An 18,147-nucleotide genomic window follows, 5' to 3' on the forward strand; every position below is an offset into this window, starting at 1 on the left:
GCATGGATACAAGTCAGTGTTGTCAAGGTCAGACTATGAATCACATTAAATTGGAGGGAAAACACATTTATCTTTGAGTAAAGAGGATCTCTAAGCTCCCTCTGTTCCACCATCTCTCTCTCCTCCTTCCTTCACATCTGCCCTTCTCGTACTCCACTTCATGTCCAATAGTATATGTTCACCACTGCTGTTCCAATTCCCTCTTCCCTTAAAACTATTTTGGCAAAATAACTGTTCAAAAATAGTATGGCGAAAGCATTTAGGCTGAATACCAGTGACTAGCTCTGCATGAACAAACAGCTGTAGGCGATCACAAATATAGCCTCCATCTCTACTTGGCAACGTTGACAGCATTTGAAGCCAGCGCGTGTTGGGTAATGAGATGTGGGCGGAGGTATCTGAACACCAACTGCAATGTCCACATTTTCAGACGTTTCGATAGCGCGTATGCAGACAGCATGAGCCGAGAGATGGAAGAGAAATTAGCCTCCCGTCTCGCCTATGACCCAATCCGGTCTTCTTTCATCATGCTCACTTTACTGACAAGTTCTTGTTGTATTTCAAATTACATCTTAAACGGTGGCATTTGGTTGAGAAGCAAGAGAGCGTGAGACCGAGTCTGACAGCATCATGCCAAAAGCATGAGAGTTGTCAACTCAGTACTTCAGCGTAAAGGGGCTGAAGTACCGTCTGTGTCAGGATGGCGGGGCATTTCTGTAACTGTGAAGAGTTATATTAATAGATTTTCACATAATAGCTGCACGGTGGTGTAGTGGCTAGCACTGTCGCCTCACAGCAAGAGGGCCGTGGGTTCAATTCCCGGTCGAGGCGGTCCTTCTGTGTGGAGTTTGCATGTTCTCCCCGTGGCAGTGTGGGTTCCCTCCGGGTTCTCTGGCTTCCTCCCACAGTCCAAAGACATGCTGCAGGTTAATTGATGTCTAAATTGCCCATAGGTGTGAATGGTTGTATGTCTCTATGTGTGCCCTGAGATGGACTGGTGGCCTGTCCAGGGTGTCCCCTGCCTTCGCCCTATGTCAGCTGGGATCGGCTCCAGCGCCCCCGCGACCCTAATGAGGATAAGCGGTATTGATAGTGGATGGATAATAGCATGAACACTACCAGCTTCTACTACTCATACATACATGTTTGGTCCCCAATTAGGAGTGGTGAGCTGTCAACTCTCTTTTTGCAACTAGACAAAATAAAAACCAGGTTGTATAACATGGGAGCCACAAGCCAATCTACGAACTGTTTTAAAACAATTTAGGCAAACATTTTATAGATTATTCATCCCCATGTTTGCATTTGTGTATAATCACCTGCAACTAAGAGTTGTTATGATTTTGTCAGCTGCTTTACAGGGAGCGGGTCCCCGTCCCCGGGGTCTGCCATGTTTCTACAGAAGCCCAGAGCGGACAAACCGCTCCGGGGCCTTTTGCATGTTTACCTGAGGATCCCCTTCGTTCTCCGACACACTTGGAAAGGGAGGGGTGAGCGAAGGGGGTATTCAATTGGATGCAATCAGCAACCTCACGGATGCCACTACATTCACAGACTTATCTGTGAATGTGTGAGCTCAGAAAATCTCATTTGACTGATCGAAAACGAATCATTTTATATATAAATGTACTAACAGTAAGGAAACATATTTCTGTGATATGCTGCCATTGCTTAAACATACAGACTGAGGGAGCGTTGGGCTGCCAGACTGCATTTCTCAAAGGCAGCAGGTACAAAGTGTTACAGGCGGCCTGCTGCTATAGACATACACTCAGATACATATCAGAATGACATGTTAGGCCTCCCAGAAAGCAAAGCGCTGGCTGCTGCCAGGAGGCCTGAAGAGTGTGAGACAATACCAGATGCTTGACATGATGGTACGCAGTCTATTAGACAGCTAGATGTGAATTTATCCGACCAGGCAGTCGAGTAATGATAGACAACTCCACCAGTAAAGTGTAAGACCACAATCCTTTTTTGTTGTTGTTGCATGAGCGCAACATCTCTTCATATTACAGTGTGCCATTTATTTCAATTAGCAGAGGAGACCCATTTAAATGGCATACTAGTCTTTCTATGAAGCCAGTAACGAATACAGAGTGGTTGTTTTGAACAGATTTATCCATATATTTTGTTTACCTCTGAGCAGCCTGCCTTCTACATTGAAGTGCAGAGGCGGGTCTCACTCTTCGGATGCATTAGCATTTGAGGAAATGCAAAAAAACAACAAAAAAACAACAATACCTGGAGGTTGTCTGAGGATTGCGAAAATGTCGCTGCAATCTCTCCATATCAAATAGCAACAAAAAAAAGTACAAATAAATTCATGTCACAAGACTATAACCTTCTAAAAGCGAACATCAGAACAACTTGATTGGCTCTCCCTGCAGCTTTAATGGATGTCATGCATACTAATAATCGTTACTTTCTTTGCATAACTGAGCAAGTAATGGGACTGCGGAGCCTTGCAGCATGTGACAGCTTCACCAACTACGACTCGTAAATGGAACAGGAAGTGAGAGCAACTCCAGTACGCCAGAGGATCCCTTTATCTTGTATTGTGGTATTGCCGAGTCAGGGATGCTAGTGCCCCTCCAGTAAATGTTGTTTTTCTTCTGTTTGTGTACATGGACTTGTTTGCACACTTGCTCTTGTGTGTGTATGAATGTGAGGCAGCATGGAGCCCGTGCCGTGTCCTGCCAGTTCACTGCAATGCTCAAGGCTACCAAGACGCAGGGCATTCGCTGCTGTAGCAGTGTACACACACAGACACACACCTACACAACCACACACACACGTGTGCACATGCACACACACACACGCCTACACACACTATTAACACACACACATGTAGCTGATCCTGCTGGTTTTATAAAAGGCTTTTCACATGACACAAGATCAAAGATGAGTTATGAACTACTAATATGAAAGCTAATATTAAAGTTTAATTATGTTCCTCTTATGCGTCGTCACTGTGATCGGTGATTGAGAACATGTCGGGAGAAGAAAAAAAACTCAGTCTTAGAGTCACTTGTGTGTGGACTGTCAGATCTTGTCTGCTCTCGTTAATCCAGAATGCCCTTAATATTTAAGTAGTGGTACTAATTTGGGACTGGAATATATGCTCATCCAAAGCAGTTCTTCCAAGGTCATTTTAGTCACCTTTGTCAATATGGCACTTGTAGACAGTGGCTCTAGCATCTTCAATTAAAAACAAGGATAAAATCTTTACGGTATGGTTTTTGGGACACCGCGACTGAAGGTCACTCTAATAAAATATACTGTCCTCGGTCATCAAGTTGTGTGTGTTATTGGACAAACTGAACCAAAGAAGTCAAACACTTTATAAACTCTACTCCAAGACAATGACGAGATTAGTGTGGCTCTGGATCTAAAAGCAAAAATATTCCTGTGATAATTGAAACAATAAATTGAACTAAAGGCTCAGCCGGTACATTACATTACATTACATGTCATTTAGCAGACGCTTTTATCCAAAGCGACTTACAATAAGTGCATTTCAACCTAGAGTACAAACTAAGAACAACAAGAATACAGGAAGTAACATTTCCTCATCATAGTCGAACTACAAAAGTACCATAAGTAAGTGCTATCTAAGTGCCACTGAAGTGCTAATCTGTGTTTTAATCCAGATACACGATCCATGAATCATTACATCGGCACTCACCTCATTAATCAGGATCCAGTGACAATCGAAGGCCACCAGGTTGGTCTCCACCACCTGCAACACAACAAAAATACACCTTATATTAAGAATTTAGATTTTTTATAAAGTGATGTCATTTATTTGATAGAAAATAGTTAGGAGACATCATTCTGTTTTATTGTCTTTTAAGGAAGAATAAATTGCAATGTGTTGCCTTTATAGATATTTGCCTGCTCGGATAAAGTACTTCATGGCAACCGAAGTGTGAATATTATGGAAAAGAACATTATGGAAATGTGTAAAGTCTGAAACCCGGTGTGAAGCTTGGCAGAAATGATTTGAGAAAACTTGTATCAAAGGTGTTCAATGTATCAGTCAAAAATCTTTTCAAGCACACGCTTGATCGTGTGTCACAGCACAATCACAAACTCACACTTCATTTCTCAACATTAGAGCATTTCTTACTTTTTTTGGACACACACACTTCTAAGTGGACTAATATCACTGTCTCTGTTATACACACTCACACACACACAGGTGTACGCAGGAACACACACGCATGCAGAGCCACACATAGTTGGTTTCATCACTGGGAAAAAGAGAAGCTTTTCCATTATTTCTTAATGGTATAACTTAAATATTTATATGTGTCAACTCTTAAGCAGTAACTACACAATGGTTACACACTGCAGCCAGGACCTATGACCGAGAGGGGAGCTGCACACACGAGGCCGAGACATTAGGATCTCCAGACGCACCTGCAGTACAATAACGCATTATAACATTATCATAACATCCCTTTGCATTCACGTCTGCTTATTGAAGTGACCCCTCTCCCCTGTCAGCAGTGAACTGTGGCAGTGAACCTCGATAAAGGCCTTTCCCTTTACCCACCGCGAGAACCGCTGCTTCTTCAACTGTCAACCGTGAGGTCGCTCTCTCGCACAATTAGTTCAGCTCTCTCAGGAGCATCAACGCTGGACACAAGCTCCGCAACATCTGGTGAGGAGGACATCACTGACGGATAGCTAGAGGTAACATTTGTAAATAATAAATGCCAGCGCCATTAGGAACCCACGCAGGCAGGGAAGCAGAAAATAGAGGAGCGTTTTCGTGGAGCTCCCCGGTTTCCTATCTCGGGAAAACTCGAGCCAAATAGTACATTAATTTATTCGTAATTTTGTATCCACTCTTTCTGCTCAACTCTATCGTCTCCGTCTTTTATCTCATCCTTCACCCACCTGTGTCTTTTACGAGTGTACACTACCGTTCAAAAGTTTGGGGTCATCCAGACAATTTTGTGTCTTCCATGAAAACTCACTTTTATTTATCAAATGAATTGAAAATTGAATAGAAAATATAGTCTAGACATTGACAAGGTTAGAAATAATGATTAATATTTGAAGTATTAATTTTGTTCTTCAAACTTCAAGCTCAAAGGAAGGCCAGTTGTATAGCTTATATCACCAGCATAACTGTTTTCAGCTGTGCTAACATAATTGCACAAGGGTTTTCTAATCAGATATTAGTCTTCTAAGGCGATTAGCAAACATAATGTACCATTAGAACATTAGAACACTGGAGTGATCGTTGATGGAAATGGGCCTCTATACACCTGTAGAGATATTTCATTAGAAACCAGACGTTTCCACCTAGAATAGTCATTTACCACATTAACAATGTATAGTGTGTATTTTTGATTAATGTTATCTTTATTGAAAAAAGTGCTTTTCTTTGAAAAATAAAGACATTTCTAAGTGACCCCAAACTTTTGAACGGTAGTGTATGTCAAGGCATCACACTCCATCTGTATCATTTACCTTTGAACATGAGGGTTGAACCTCGACTGTCTTCTGTCAGAAACACTTGCTTTCTCTCCATTCTCATCCCACCCAACCCTTTAATTACGTCGCCATCATCCGTGCTCTCCTTTAATTGCTCACTTTTCTCTCTCTGACTGCCACCGCTCCTTCCCTCTCCCTCTCACCCCCCCTCATCCCTTTCCTCCTGGTGTAAAACTGCTCTGCCACTGTATATCATTTGCTATAATTGTTTAGGTGACTATAGCACTGCGTGTCATAAAACACTTTTTAGCCCGTAAACAAACGGCAACAGCTGGCGAGAGCTGACGGAGCGTGGCTAATAGTGGTTTAATCTCCCACAGTCTTCATAACGCTTCATCATTGTAACCTCAGCGACTGCCGTAAAACACTTTGTATACAGGACCCGTGGCCGCGAGACCGACGAGTAGTAAGGCGCGGGGAGGAATGATGAAGAGCGATACGACACTAGATGTGGGCCTTAAGTCTTCTTTTCCGACAGCGTCGCTGCTCTTATGCTCGCTGAGACTTTACTGCGGAACAGAGGTGAAAACCACGAGAAGCACGAGGATACTGGCGCTTATTAATCTATTTTTGTCCTCTATCTACTGGAGCATTGCACGAACAAACAACAAGCAGTGAAGGGTGTGTGAGTGTGAGGACATAGAGTCAAGGAAAGGACATAGGTTCGGCAAGCTGTTCGCCCTGTTCCCTTCCCACGGTGCTCATTACGGTGCTCGTTAAGGTTCTCCATTATAGATTATGAGGAAAACTAACTTCTTAAACACGAGGAAACAACGAAATGTGTGCACGCGCCATCATTTGTGAAGACGCGATAGTCAATGTAAAGTAACTTAATATGTGTTCTCTGAGGGTTTTTCACACGCATGCAAGTGTCGGTGAGTGTTTCCACTTCTCCCGTAATAACCTCCCTCTGGCAGCCGACTGGGCAGATGTTTGGAGCTAATTCGCGAAATGGCAGACTCCTAACACTAGACGTGACTCCTCAGGGGTTGGAACCGTTCAATACACTCACGCTCGCTCTCTTTCTCTCTCCGGCACACAGGCGCCAAACCAACATCGTCAACGTCCTTCTCTGCGTGCGCGTTCGTCCGCACAAGCGGACAAACTGCGGCGGTCTTTTGAACAGCCCGATGCCGGCCCGGCGGGTATCGCCGTCACTCACTCGGGTGTCGTTTCCCTTCCCGATGCCACAGACATCCTTCTCACTTCTACTACGACCAGCTCGACATTAGCTTCGCTTCTGCTCAGTTGTCCCTCTCTGAAGTCGGACGATCAAACAAACCGGCTCAAACGCCAGCTCTGCGGTCCGGGACGAACAAATCACTCAGTGTCAATGTGAGTACGCCTTTTCTTAAAGTCTGAGAGCGGAGTGAGACTGATCTGCAACAGCGTGCTGCCCCATAGAGTGGAAGCAGTACCGCCAAACACTATTTGGATCTTGTAATGACCTCCGTCCACATGCCACTCCTAAAGGAGTCCAACAAAGAGAAAGTCATTGATTCTGGCAAACGGCTGCTGTTGGCTGACATTCCAGAGTCAAGGTTCGCTGCTCAGGCCTGACTTGACAAGAGCGGGGTTGATTCCACACGATTGTGCACACACACACACACATACGTGTATGCAAACCACGTGACTCTAGTGACAGTGAAATGCATCATGGCATATGGATATGGTAGATGGGAGAGTGAACAGTGTATCCATGGATATGGCTGTTTGTGTTTCTGTGTGTGAGAGGGAAAGAAATATTAATGCAAAACTTTGTGGGGGTAGCTTGAAGAGGGAGAGTGGGCGTCGCTATTGAATAAATTCAATTCAATTCAATTCAGTTTATTTGTATAGCCCAATTTCACAAATTACAAATTTGTCTCGGAGTGCTTTACAATCTGTACACATAGACATCCCTGCCCCAAAACCTCACATCGGACCAGGAAAAACTCCCAAATAACCCTTCAGGGGAAAAAAGGAAGAAACCTGGAGGAGAGCAACAGAGGAGGATCCTCTCTAGGATGGACAGATGCAATAGATGTAATGTGTACAGAAGGACAGATTTAGAGTTAAAATACATTCAATGAATATGACAGAGTGTATGAATAGTTCATAGTAGGCATATTCCACGATGGAGACCTCCACGATCCATCAGGCAGATGGCGGTGGGGAGGAGGAGGGCGGAGTCTCAACAGGACAGTGGCGTAGTCATGAGCAGGAATTCCACGACCCAGACGATCCATCAGGCAGATAGATTATGCCGTCTCATAGGGTCCGATGACCCCATGAGACGAAAGTCAAAAGGACTTCCGGGAGAAAGCAGAGTTAGTAACGTGATTGAGAGATGAAAATTCATCCTTAAGGAGAGAAAAAGAGGAGATAGGTACTCAGTGCATCCTAAAACGTCCCCCGCAGCTATAAGCCTATAGCAGCATATCAAGGGCTGGACCAGGGCAAACCTGATTCAGCCCTAACTATAAGCTCTGTCAAAGAGGAAGGTCTTAAGTCTACTCTTAACGAGGTGACTGTGTCTGCCTCCCGGACTCAAATTGGAAGCTGCTTCCATAAAAGAGGAGCCTGATAACTAAAGGATCTGGCTCCCTTACTACTTTTTAATACTCTAGGAACTACAAGTAGTCCGCATTTAGTGAGCGTAGCTCTCTAGTGGGCAATATGGTACGACAAGCTCCTTAAGATATGATGGAGCATCACCAATCAAGGCTTTGTAGGTTAAGAGAAGAATTTTAAAAGTGATTCTTGATTTTACTGGGAGCCAGTGCAGAGCAGCTAGTGCAGGAGTGATGTGATCTCTTTCTTAGTTTTAGTGAGAACACGAGCTGCAGCATTCTGGATCAACTGGAGGGACCTAAGAGATTTATTAGAGCAGCCTGCTAATAAGGAGTTACAGTAATCCAGTCTCAAGTAACGAACGCTGAACCAATTTTTCTGCATCTTTTGAGACAAGATGTGCCTGATTTTGAAATATTACGTAGATGAAAGAATGCAGTCCTTGAGATTTGCTTTACGTGGGAGTTAAAGGACAAGTCCCGATCAAAGATAACGCCAAGATTCTTTACAGTGGTGTTGGATGCCAGGGCAATGCCGTCTACAGAATCCACATCACCAGATAATTGATCTCTGAGGTGCTCAGGGCCGATTAAAATTACTTCGGTTTTGTCTGAGTTTAACATCAAGAAGTTGCAGGTCATCCATGTTTTTATGTCTTTAAGACATGCTTGAATTTTACAGAGTTGGTTGCTCTCCTCTGGTTTTATCGATAAATATAGTTGAGTGTCATCTGCATAACAATGAAAGTTTATGGAGTGTTTCCTGATAATATTGCCCAAAGGAAGCATGTATAAGGTAAATAAAATTGGTCCAAGCACAGAACCTTGTGGAACTCCGTGATTAACGTTAGTGGTTATCGAGGCGTCATCGTTCACAAATACAAACTGAGATCGATCTGATAAATAGGATTTAAACCAAATTAGTGCCGTGCCTGAAATGCCAATCGACTGCTCCAGTCTCTGTAACAGGATGTCATGGTCAATGGTGTCGAATGCAGCACTAAGGTCTAACAAGACCAGGACAGAGAGGAGTCCTTTATCTGCTGTCATTAAGAGGTCATTTGTAATTTTCACCAGTGCCCTCGGTGCTGTGGTGTTTTCTAAATCCTGATTGAAATTTCTCAAATAAACTATTATGATGTAGAAAGTCGCACAACTGATTTGCGACCACTTTCTCAAGGATCTTGGAGAGGAAGGGGAGGTTAGAGATCGGTCTGTAGTTAGCCAATACCTCTGGATCCAGAGTGGGCTTCTTCAGGAGAGGTTTAATAACAGCCACCTTGAAGGAGTGTGGTACGTGGCCTGTTAGCAGAGACACATTGATAATATCTAATAGAGAGCCGCCAATTAAAGGCAAAACGTCTTTAAGCAGCCTCGTCGGGATGGGGTCCAAGAGACAGGTAGACGTGTTCGAAGTAGAAACCGTTGAAAATAATTGGTCACGGTTGATAGGAGAAAAACCCTCCAAATATACACCAGGGCATACAGCGGTTTCCAAGGCCATTCCACTTGAGGACAGATTGGCACTGGTTATGGGCAAGAGATTATTAATCTTGTCCCTAATAGTTAAAATCTTTTCATTAAAGAAGTTCATAAAGTCATTACCACTGAGGTCTATAGGAATGCTCGGCTCCACAGAGCTGTGACTCTCTGTCAGCCTGGCTACAGTGCTGAAGAGAAACCTGGGGTTGTTTTATTTTTCTATTATTGATGAGTAATAGGCTGCTCTGGCATTACGGAGGGCCTTCTTATATGTTTTAAGACTATCTCGCCAAACTAAGCGGGATTCTTCGAGATTAGTTGAACGCCATATGCTCAAGCTTTCGTGACGCTTGCTTCAGTTTGCGGGTCTGAGGGTTATACCAGGAGCAAACCTCCTCTTCCTCACTGTCTTCTTCTTCAGAGGGCTATCGAGTCCAGTGTCATTCTCAGAGAGCCTATGGCACTGTCAACAAGATGATCAATCTGGGACGGACTAAAGTTAGACCAGGAGTCCTCTGTTATATTGAGACGTGGTATCGAATCAAATACAGAAGGAATCGCTTTTAAATTTAGCTACAGCACTATCAGTTAGACATCTAGTGTAGAAACTTTTGACTAACGGAGTACACCCGTAGTATAAATTCAAAAGTTATGAGGTTGTGGTCTGACAGAAGAGGATTCTGTGGGAAGACGTTCAAATGCTCAATGTCAACGCCATAAGTAAGAACAAGATCAAGCGTGTGGCCAAAGCTGTGAGTGGGTTTCTGTACTCTCTGACAGAAGCCAATCGAGTCCAACAAGGAGATGAATGCAGCACTAAGGCAATCATTATCAACATCCACATGGATATTAAAATCTCCAACAATAATAACTTTATCGGTTTTAAGAACCAAACTTGATATAAATTCTGAGAATTCAGATATAAACTCTGAATATGGACCTGGTGGGCGGTACAGAATCACAAATTGAATTGGCTGTAGTGTTTTCCAGGTTGGATGTGAAAGACTAAGAACAAGGCTTTCAAATGAGGTGTAGTGTAATTTTGGTTGAGGATTAATTAATAGGCTCGATTCAAAGATGGTTGCTACTCCACCTCCTCGACCGTGCCTCGAGGAATGTGAGTATTAATATGACTTGGAGGAGTCGATTCATTCAGGCAGACATATTCTTCATGGCTCAGCCAGGTTTCAGTTAGGCAACATAAATCAATGTGATTATCTGATATTAAATCATTCAGTAACACAGCTTTAGATGACAGAGATCGAATATTTAGGAGACCACATTTAATAGACCTATTTTGTTGCACTGCTGAAATAATTGTGTTAACTTGTATAAGGTTATTGTGTACGACTCCTCTTCTGCTTACTTTTGATTTATTTAATTGAAGTGGCCGTGGGACAGACACAGTCTCTACTCTAAAGTCAAGGGTGGGTAACTGCTCGAATGGAAGAGCAGAGAAGGGTGTTAAACTATAACTCTGCTCCCGGTTCCTGATCTGAACCCTGGGTTGTCATAGATTAAGTCCGTGATCAACTTGGTCATATTCGCAGAAATGAGACGCGCCCGTCCAACGTGGGATGAATGCCGCTCTCCTCATCAGATCAGGTTTTCCCAGAAAGTCTTCCAGTTGTCTACGTAGCCCACATTATTCGCTGGGCACCACCGACAGCCAGCGGTTGAAAGACGACATTCGCTATACAATTCGTCTGTCTGCAAATTTGGGAGAGGGCCAGAGAAAATTACGGTGTCCGACAACGCCTTGGCATAAGCACACACCGATTCCACATTAATTTTAGTGAGTTCCGAGCGCGGCTCAGCGCCATTACCACCGGCGTGTATTACAATCTGACTGTATCTCCGCTTATCCTTAGCCAGCAGCTTCAAACAAGACTCCACGTCGCCCGCTCTGGCCCCGGGAGGCACACGACTCTGGTCCGTGGCTTCGCTATTTTCACGCTCCTGACTATAGAGCTCCCGATAACCAGGGTGTGTTCCTCAGCGGGTGTGTCGCTGAGCAGGGAAAACTGGTTCGAAACGTGAAGTGGTTGGTGCACAGCGGGCTTCTGTGTAGACTTCACGACTCCTGCGAACAGTTACCCAACCATCCGGCTGCACGGTTACCGCCGGCGAACAGCTAACAGCTGACTGTAGCTCCGCGCCGGCTACGGGAGAGGGCGGGCTAACTAGCATAGCTGTCTGAGCTTCGATAGCGCGGAGCCATGCATCTAACCCACTTAGACCTGCCTCCAACCTAGCAAATAAACTACACTTGTTGCATGTATCGTTATCATTAAGGGAGGCAGGGGGATAACTATACATGAGACACACTGAGCAAGAGGGAGCGGGAGGGAGAGAAGAAGAAGTCATGCTCGCTGTTGAGCTGGCAACCAAAGCTTACCGGAAGAGTGAGATGATGCGTTCAGGAGCAGCTGGGCTCTTAATTGAAAATTACTTGTGTAATTTAATTTCATGCACTATTTGTGATCAAATCAAGCAAAACCTGCAAATCCTAGCCGCCAAACGAGGACTCTCCAAGCTTCACACTTAAACATGCAAGCCCACACACACACACACACACACACACACACACACACACACACACACACACACACACACACACACACACACACACACACACACACACACACACACACACACACACACACACACACACACACACACACACACACACACACACACACACACACACACACACAAAGACAAACATCTAGAAGCACAGGCACAGCCACTAGCACAGATCCATTTGATCACTAATGCAGTATTCGCCCACAGAAAAGTCACTTTACTTGCTGTGCTATAGGGTTATGCATTCATTTAGGCAGCTTTTGGATTACTATACTTAAATAGCGTTTCTTTGTCGACATAGTTTGTGCGTGGGAGGGCGAAGGTGTCTGCGTCTGGGTCTAGGGGAGTATGATTACTGTAATCATCTCAAATGGGAACATAAAACATCAAGGAAAAAAGGGAAAAGAAAGCGGGGCAAAGATGCTGATCGAATAAAAAGGGACAGCATGTTTCTGGTGGTTACGATGATTGCCAGGAAGTACAATAGGTTCCCGATGTCGCCATGTCTTTAAAAGCACTTTACAATAAGGGATGTGAACTATACGAAGAAGCACTTCTCTGAATAATTTAAAAGCTAGTTTAGTTTAGTTTAGTTTATTTTTGATCAGCAAAATATACAAAAATCAAAATTCGACAAAAGAAGAAAGTGGCTGCCCGAAAGGGTCAAGGCTGAAGCTATCAAGATTATAAGTGCCCTAACCTATGATTTCACGAAAAAACTTATTTCAGAGAACCATATACATATACCTATATATATACATAAACATATAAACATATACACATGTACATACATATACATATTCACACACATACAAGCACGTGCACAGATAGAGCCCTAGTGGTGCTCAAGCACCAGCCCCTTTGCCCTGGATGAGAAAAGTGCCCTTTTTGCTGGAGCCCACTTTTTTCATTCATCAGTATTTAAGAATATAAGTTACTCTCTCTGTCATCAAGTCCCCCCAAATGTGTTTTAATATCCGACGGGGCATTTATTTGAGTTCTTGTGAGAATTTCGCCCCGACATGCTCCGACGCTCGCAATTCCAGGATGCTTTATTTTCATTGGTTGCTGGATTAAATCTTACCCAGATACAACAGATACGTTTTTTTTCTGATTGGCCCATTTCCTTTTTTTGGATCGGCTGATAAGCTGCACCTCACAGCAGAACTCCAAGGGAGCGCTTGATTCCTCCACGGTGAGGGCAGCGCGGCCAGCTCATGTTGGCGCGCTGCGGCACATTAAAACATTAGATAGCCGAGTTTTTTCAACGTGAGAAATACGATGTGTGGCGGAGTGCGTGACTTAAGACCGAAATGCGTGACTGTCACGCTCAATGCGTGACACTTGAGAGCCCTGCAAACAGATCATGACGGTGTTTGTCCCCTGACGTTGTTTTGTGATAAATCAACCACAACATTAGCGCTGCTGAAAACATGACGTCACAACTGGTCCGACGTTTCCTAAAAAAATAAACAAACCAAAACTCTGTGATTTCAAAGCCTCGTCCAGCTGTTTACTGATGTTAGTTATGTTTAGAGAATAGAGAGAGGGAGAGAGGAGAGAGAGAAGAGAGAGAGAGAGAGAATTCTTATTCCGTTCTATTTAAGGGGCTTGTCTAGGATTTGCGTGGCCAGACTGAAAAAAAATCATACGGCCTCTCTTGTTCAGAGGGCCGGGCCAAATGTGGAGGCCCGCGGGCCTTAGTTTGAGGACTACTGCTCATTTTGAAAATGACATAAGAGGGCAGTACGGATCCGTATCAGACCAGCGAGGAGGGCAATACGTGGCTGGCATGACGCCCATTAGCCAATCAGAACGCTTGTACTGTTGTTGCTATATAATAATTCATCTTTATTCATAAAGAAAATGTAAGCTAGCGGTCTGATGCCCAGAGGAAACGCAGGTCGAGGACAGCATCATCAGTGTAATGATGCTAATGCTTCAATTCTGTCAGAATTTTTTTTTGGCATTGGGTGCCCTTATTTTTGGTTTGAGCACCTGCCCCCCAAAATGTCTGTGCACGTGCCTGTGTAGATGTATATATACTAGGGCTGTCAGCGTTAACGCGTTAATCTATGCGATTAATTTGGCCGCGTTAACGCACTAAAATATTTTAACGCAATTAACGCGTTTTTTTTTTTTTTTACCGCAGCAGTACGGTTTGACACTGTTTCCGTTTTTAAAACAATCATTTCTCCGCGAAAATAAGGAGCAGAAATCAGTTTAACTCGTGGATGAATCAGTCGGGTTTCCTCCTGCTCCTCCTTCCTCCCGTCTCCCCCTCTGATACACAGAGGAACGGAGGGCGACGTGTCGGGACACGCGGCGCGGAAAAAACTCGTCACACGAAACCTTCACCGTGATTGGTCAATCAGTTTGTCTGTCAACATTTCGGGGGAAAAAAAACCAATGAACACTCAGTAAATCACAAAGGACCTCCCACCTCACAGGTTAGGCTCATTTAGCAGCCTGTCAGTCAGAGAACCAGAGGATTCAAGATTCAAGATTCAAGATTCAAGATGTTTTATTTGTCACATACACACACAGGGTGTGCAGTGAAATGAAAGTACCAGCTGGCAATGCTCAGCAGGAACCTGCAAGGGTTCTATAAGCTCAAAACAAAAAACAATCACATTTACAGTAAGTGTGTGTGTGTGTGTGTGTGTGTGTGTGTGCCTCGAAGAGGCACTTGTCTCAGATTGGGGTCCTGGTGAGGCCGGAGTTCATAATCCTGATGGCCTGAGGAAAAGAAACAGCACCGCCCTCTGTTCTTGCAGCGTGATTCCACTACGAGGCGCCTGCCTGACCGCAGCAGCTGAAACAGTCTGTTGTTGGGGTGGTGAGGATCCTCTCATGATCCTGCTGGCTCTGGTTCTGTACAATTCCAGGTGTCACAAGGGGAGGTTATGACACGGTAGTGCCTCGATGAACGCACTACTCTCTGCAGAGCCTCCCCAATCCTGAGCGGAGCAGTTGCCTAAACCAGGCTGTGATGCTTCCTGTCAGACGCCTCTACAGCTCCAGAGTAGAAGGACTGAAGGATCCTCTGGGAAACTTTAAATTTCCTCAGCTGCCTGAGGTGGTAGAGGCGCCTGCCTGGCTTTCTCACCAGAGTGTCTGTGTTTGTTGACCATGTCAGATCCTCCTGCAGCGCCTCTTCAACCTCAGCCTGAGGCTGGGGAATAACATTGCTGTGGTAGACTGTTACTGGCTTGTCCAAGAGTGCGCATCTGGCCTCACGACCCGAAACCTTTCCCCCTGGCTACCAGCAAATAACGCCCAAGAAAAATGGTCTTGTCCAGGTTATTTCGTAATTGTTCCAATACAATTTGCTTACCAGCCCATCTTGGTCTAAACACAAAACTAACAATGTAATGGTTGAGACCTTAGAAGGATTAATCTATCTAATCAGTTGGGTCACTCACATGCATTTAATACATACAATAAATCTAAGTGTAGCGGTTGGCCCAATGAGATATGAGTGATAAAACCATTCCTTACTAACTGCCACACAGCAGTTTACAGTTTAAAATGGTCCGCCATTGGAGGTGGTAGTGATCTTGCATAACGTCATTATTCTCATTCTTTCTTTCACCCTGTTACCATGATTCCAGTTAATGGCCAACAGCATTTTCAGGTGATTCCTTTGATCCGGGTTAAATTAATAGGGATGGAGGAGGAGGAGTTGGTGTTGGTGAGTGATTTGTAACGAGAACCGAAAACCTGGCATAAGTGGTCAAGCCGAGAAATAGGGTGGACTGAGGACTTCCGCCTCCTACACCATCGGTTCCTGGGAGTGGCGTGGACATGGTGGAGAGAACAAGTTCCTGGGCGTCTCCATCGACTCCCACTGAACGGGAAAGGGCAACACAAGGGTACAAGAAGAGAACAGTGACAATCTTTGTGAGGCTCATCCTCAGCGGGTATGTACTAAAACGTACGTTTCATGCACTTAGCAATAAACACATAACTTAATATATTTTTTGAAAGTAAGATCATAGGAAGCTAATATTTGGACAGAATAGAAATGTAATAAAAACAGAAGACTTAACAGTGAAAGCATCCCATGTAAAATCCAGACAGAGTTAATCAACTTAGACTTTTATTCACAGCACCACAGTGCAAAGAGGGATATTTCTTTAGGAAACAGTGGGCAATGGAATAAAGTACTGCTCTTGGATGCACCGGATCGTACCATGACATGAATCAGAGGGGTGTCAAAGGCCTGTGTGACTCCTCCCAACAACTAATGACTCTACATCACCACCATCGCTGTCTGTTTAATTAGTCTGATCCAGCCGTGGTCACACACCAACGATCTAAAGGTTGTACTTGTCTGCTGGTGAGACAGAGAGAAGTGTGGGCAAGGGAGAGAGAGCGAGAGAGAGAGAGAGAGAGAGAGGGATTGAATAAACTTTAAATTGGTGTGTCTGTGTGATCTTTTTCAGCGATTGCCCAAGAACATTTCTTCTTTGCCAGCCCCATCTGAAAAGGTCTTGATCTATCTACCTCTAACCCACACAACAAAAGTGTTGACAAGGCCTCGCCCTGCCCACCAATGGCATTATTGATCAATTCCTCACTTTCTGATGAAAAAAAAGAGCCATTCACTTCTTTTTTTGTTGTCCTTTCAGCGGACATTCCTCACCAGCAATACGTCTCTCTCTCTCTCTCTCTCTCTGTATCTCTATTGCCCTCTCTGTCTGCTCTCTCTCTTTCTGGACGACATATAGAATATTGCGAGGGCAGCAAAAGTCTTTGATAGCATGTGTTTTGATGGCAAAGGGTAACAGGGCCAACCATGCGAGACATCCATCATCCCTGAACTGTGCTTGATTTCTGTGTTCACCCTATGTGTGTGTGAGTGTGTACGTGTGTGTGAACACAGATGCACAAACGACTCTCCAGGTATGTGTGTGAATGTCAGCCTTTCAGTTTATTGATCAGACCACAGATCCACAGAGACACACATACGAATGGATACACAACTGCGCGTATGCGCCACAAGCAGCCGGAGCAAATATGACAATGTGCAACCTGACATTTAGATATGAACTGATCAATGGCTGGAACAAATAGAATAAGCTGCCTTCAGAGGTCTAAACAGCTTGTGTGTGTGTCTGTCTGTGTGTGTGTGTGTTCTTTAATTGATTTACTAGTTTTATTTTTTGCAGTGAAAGTGGATAGGGGATTGTTTTCATTAAATACGTTTAGTATGCCCATAACACATAATAAATATCCATCCACCACCATATTATGTTTAATTAATTTTTAAATGTCTTGTACTAAATTAGAATGTCCTGTCCTAATGTTTTACACGTGTTTTTACATGTCTGTAACGACTCGTGTGTAGACCCAAATGCACCCTCGACTCCAGGGATCCTTCGAACTTATATTCCACACTCTGGAAACGGCAGGCAGAGTATCAACAGGACGAAGGGCTGGTAGGTTCTCGGGGAGTCGGACTAGCAGGTTAACCAGGGACAGGCAGGGTCGGCAACAGGAAATCCGTCTAGAAATAAGTGCTGGAGAGTCTGGCATAGAAAAGGAAGAACAATCTGGCAAGGTGTGTGTGTGTGTGTGTGTGTGAGGCAGGAGACTATATAGGGATTTGATTAGTGATCAAAGACAGGTGTGTGAACAGGTGAAGGAAGTCAGACTGACGAGGTGGGAGTGACTGAACCACAGAGCGAGGAGCTGAACTGTGACAACAGGTGTGTGAACAGGTGAAGAGAGTTAGACTGACGACGGGGAGTGAGGAGGGTGTGGAGCTGAAACTGTGACACATGTCACTGCTGCACTGACTGATGAATCACTTCATTTTGTTGTGTGTTTTTACATGACAATAAACATCCTTACCATAGCTTACTTTTCGTGACAGAAAAAACAACAACAAACAATCTAGATTCAGTTCACAAGCATTCTGCTTATTCCGTACAATTGCTTGTTTTAATTCATTTTAAATGCTTTGCAATAACGGGATTTGACTGAACATTAAATCATTGCATACCACATC

General features: G+C 44.2%; 1 protein-coding gene across 1 annotated transcript in view; it reads right to left on the minus strand.

Moving 5' to 3' along the window:
- The window catches only part of grid2 (glutamate receptor, ionotropic, delta 2), a 470,134-nt gene that overhangs the window by 152,870 nt on the left and 299,117 nt on the right, over positions 1–18,147 (minus strand). Inside the window, exon 5 of the mRNA XM_056418710.1 lies at positions 3,689–3,742. Coding sequence (XP_056274685.1) covers positions 3,689–3,742 — 54 coding nt within the window. The remainder of the gene's footprint in view (positions 1–3,688; positions 3,743–18,147) is intronic.

This window comes from Pseudoliparis swirei, chromosome 7 (genome assembly GCF_029220125.1).
Source record: "Pseudoliparis swirei isolate HS2019 ecotype Mariana Trench chromosome 7, NWPU_hadal_v1, whole genome shotgun sequence".
NCBI lineage: Eukaryota > Metazoa > Chordata > Actinopteri > Perciformes > Liparidae > Pseudoliparis > Pseudoliparis swirei.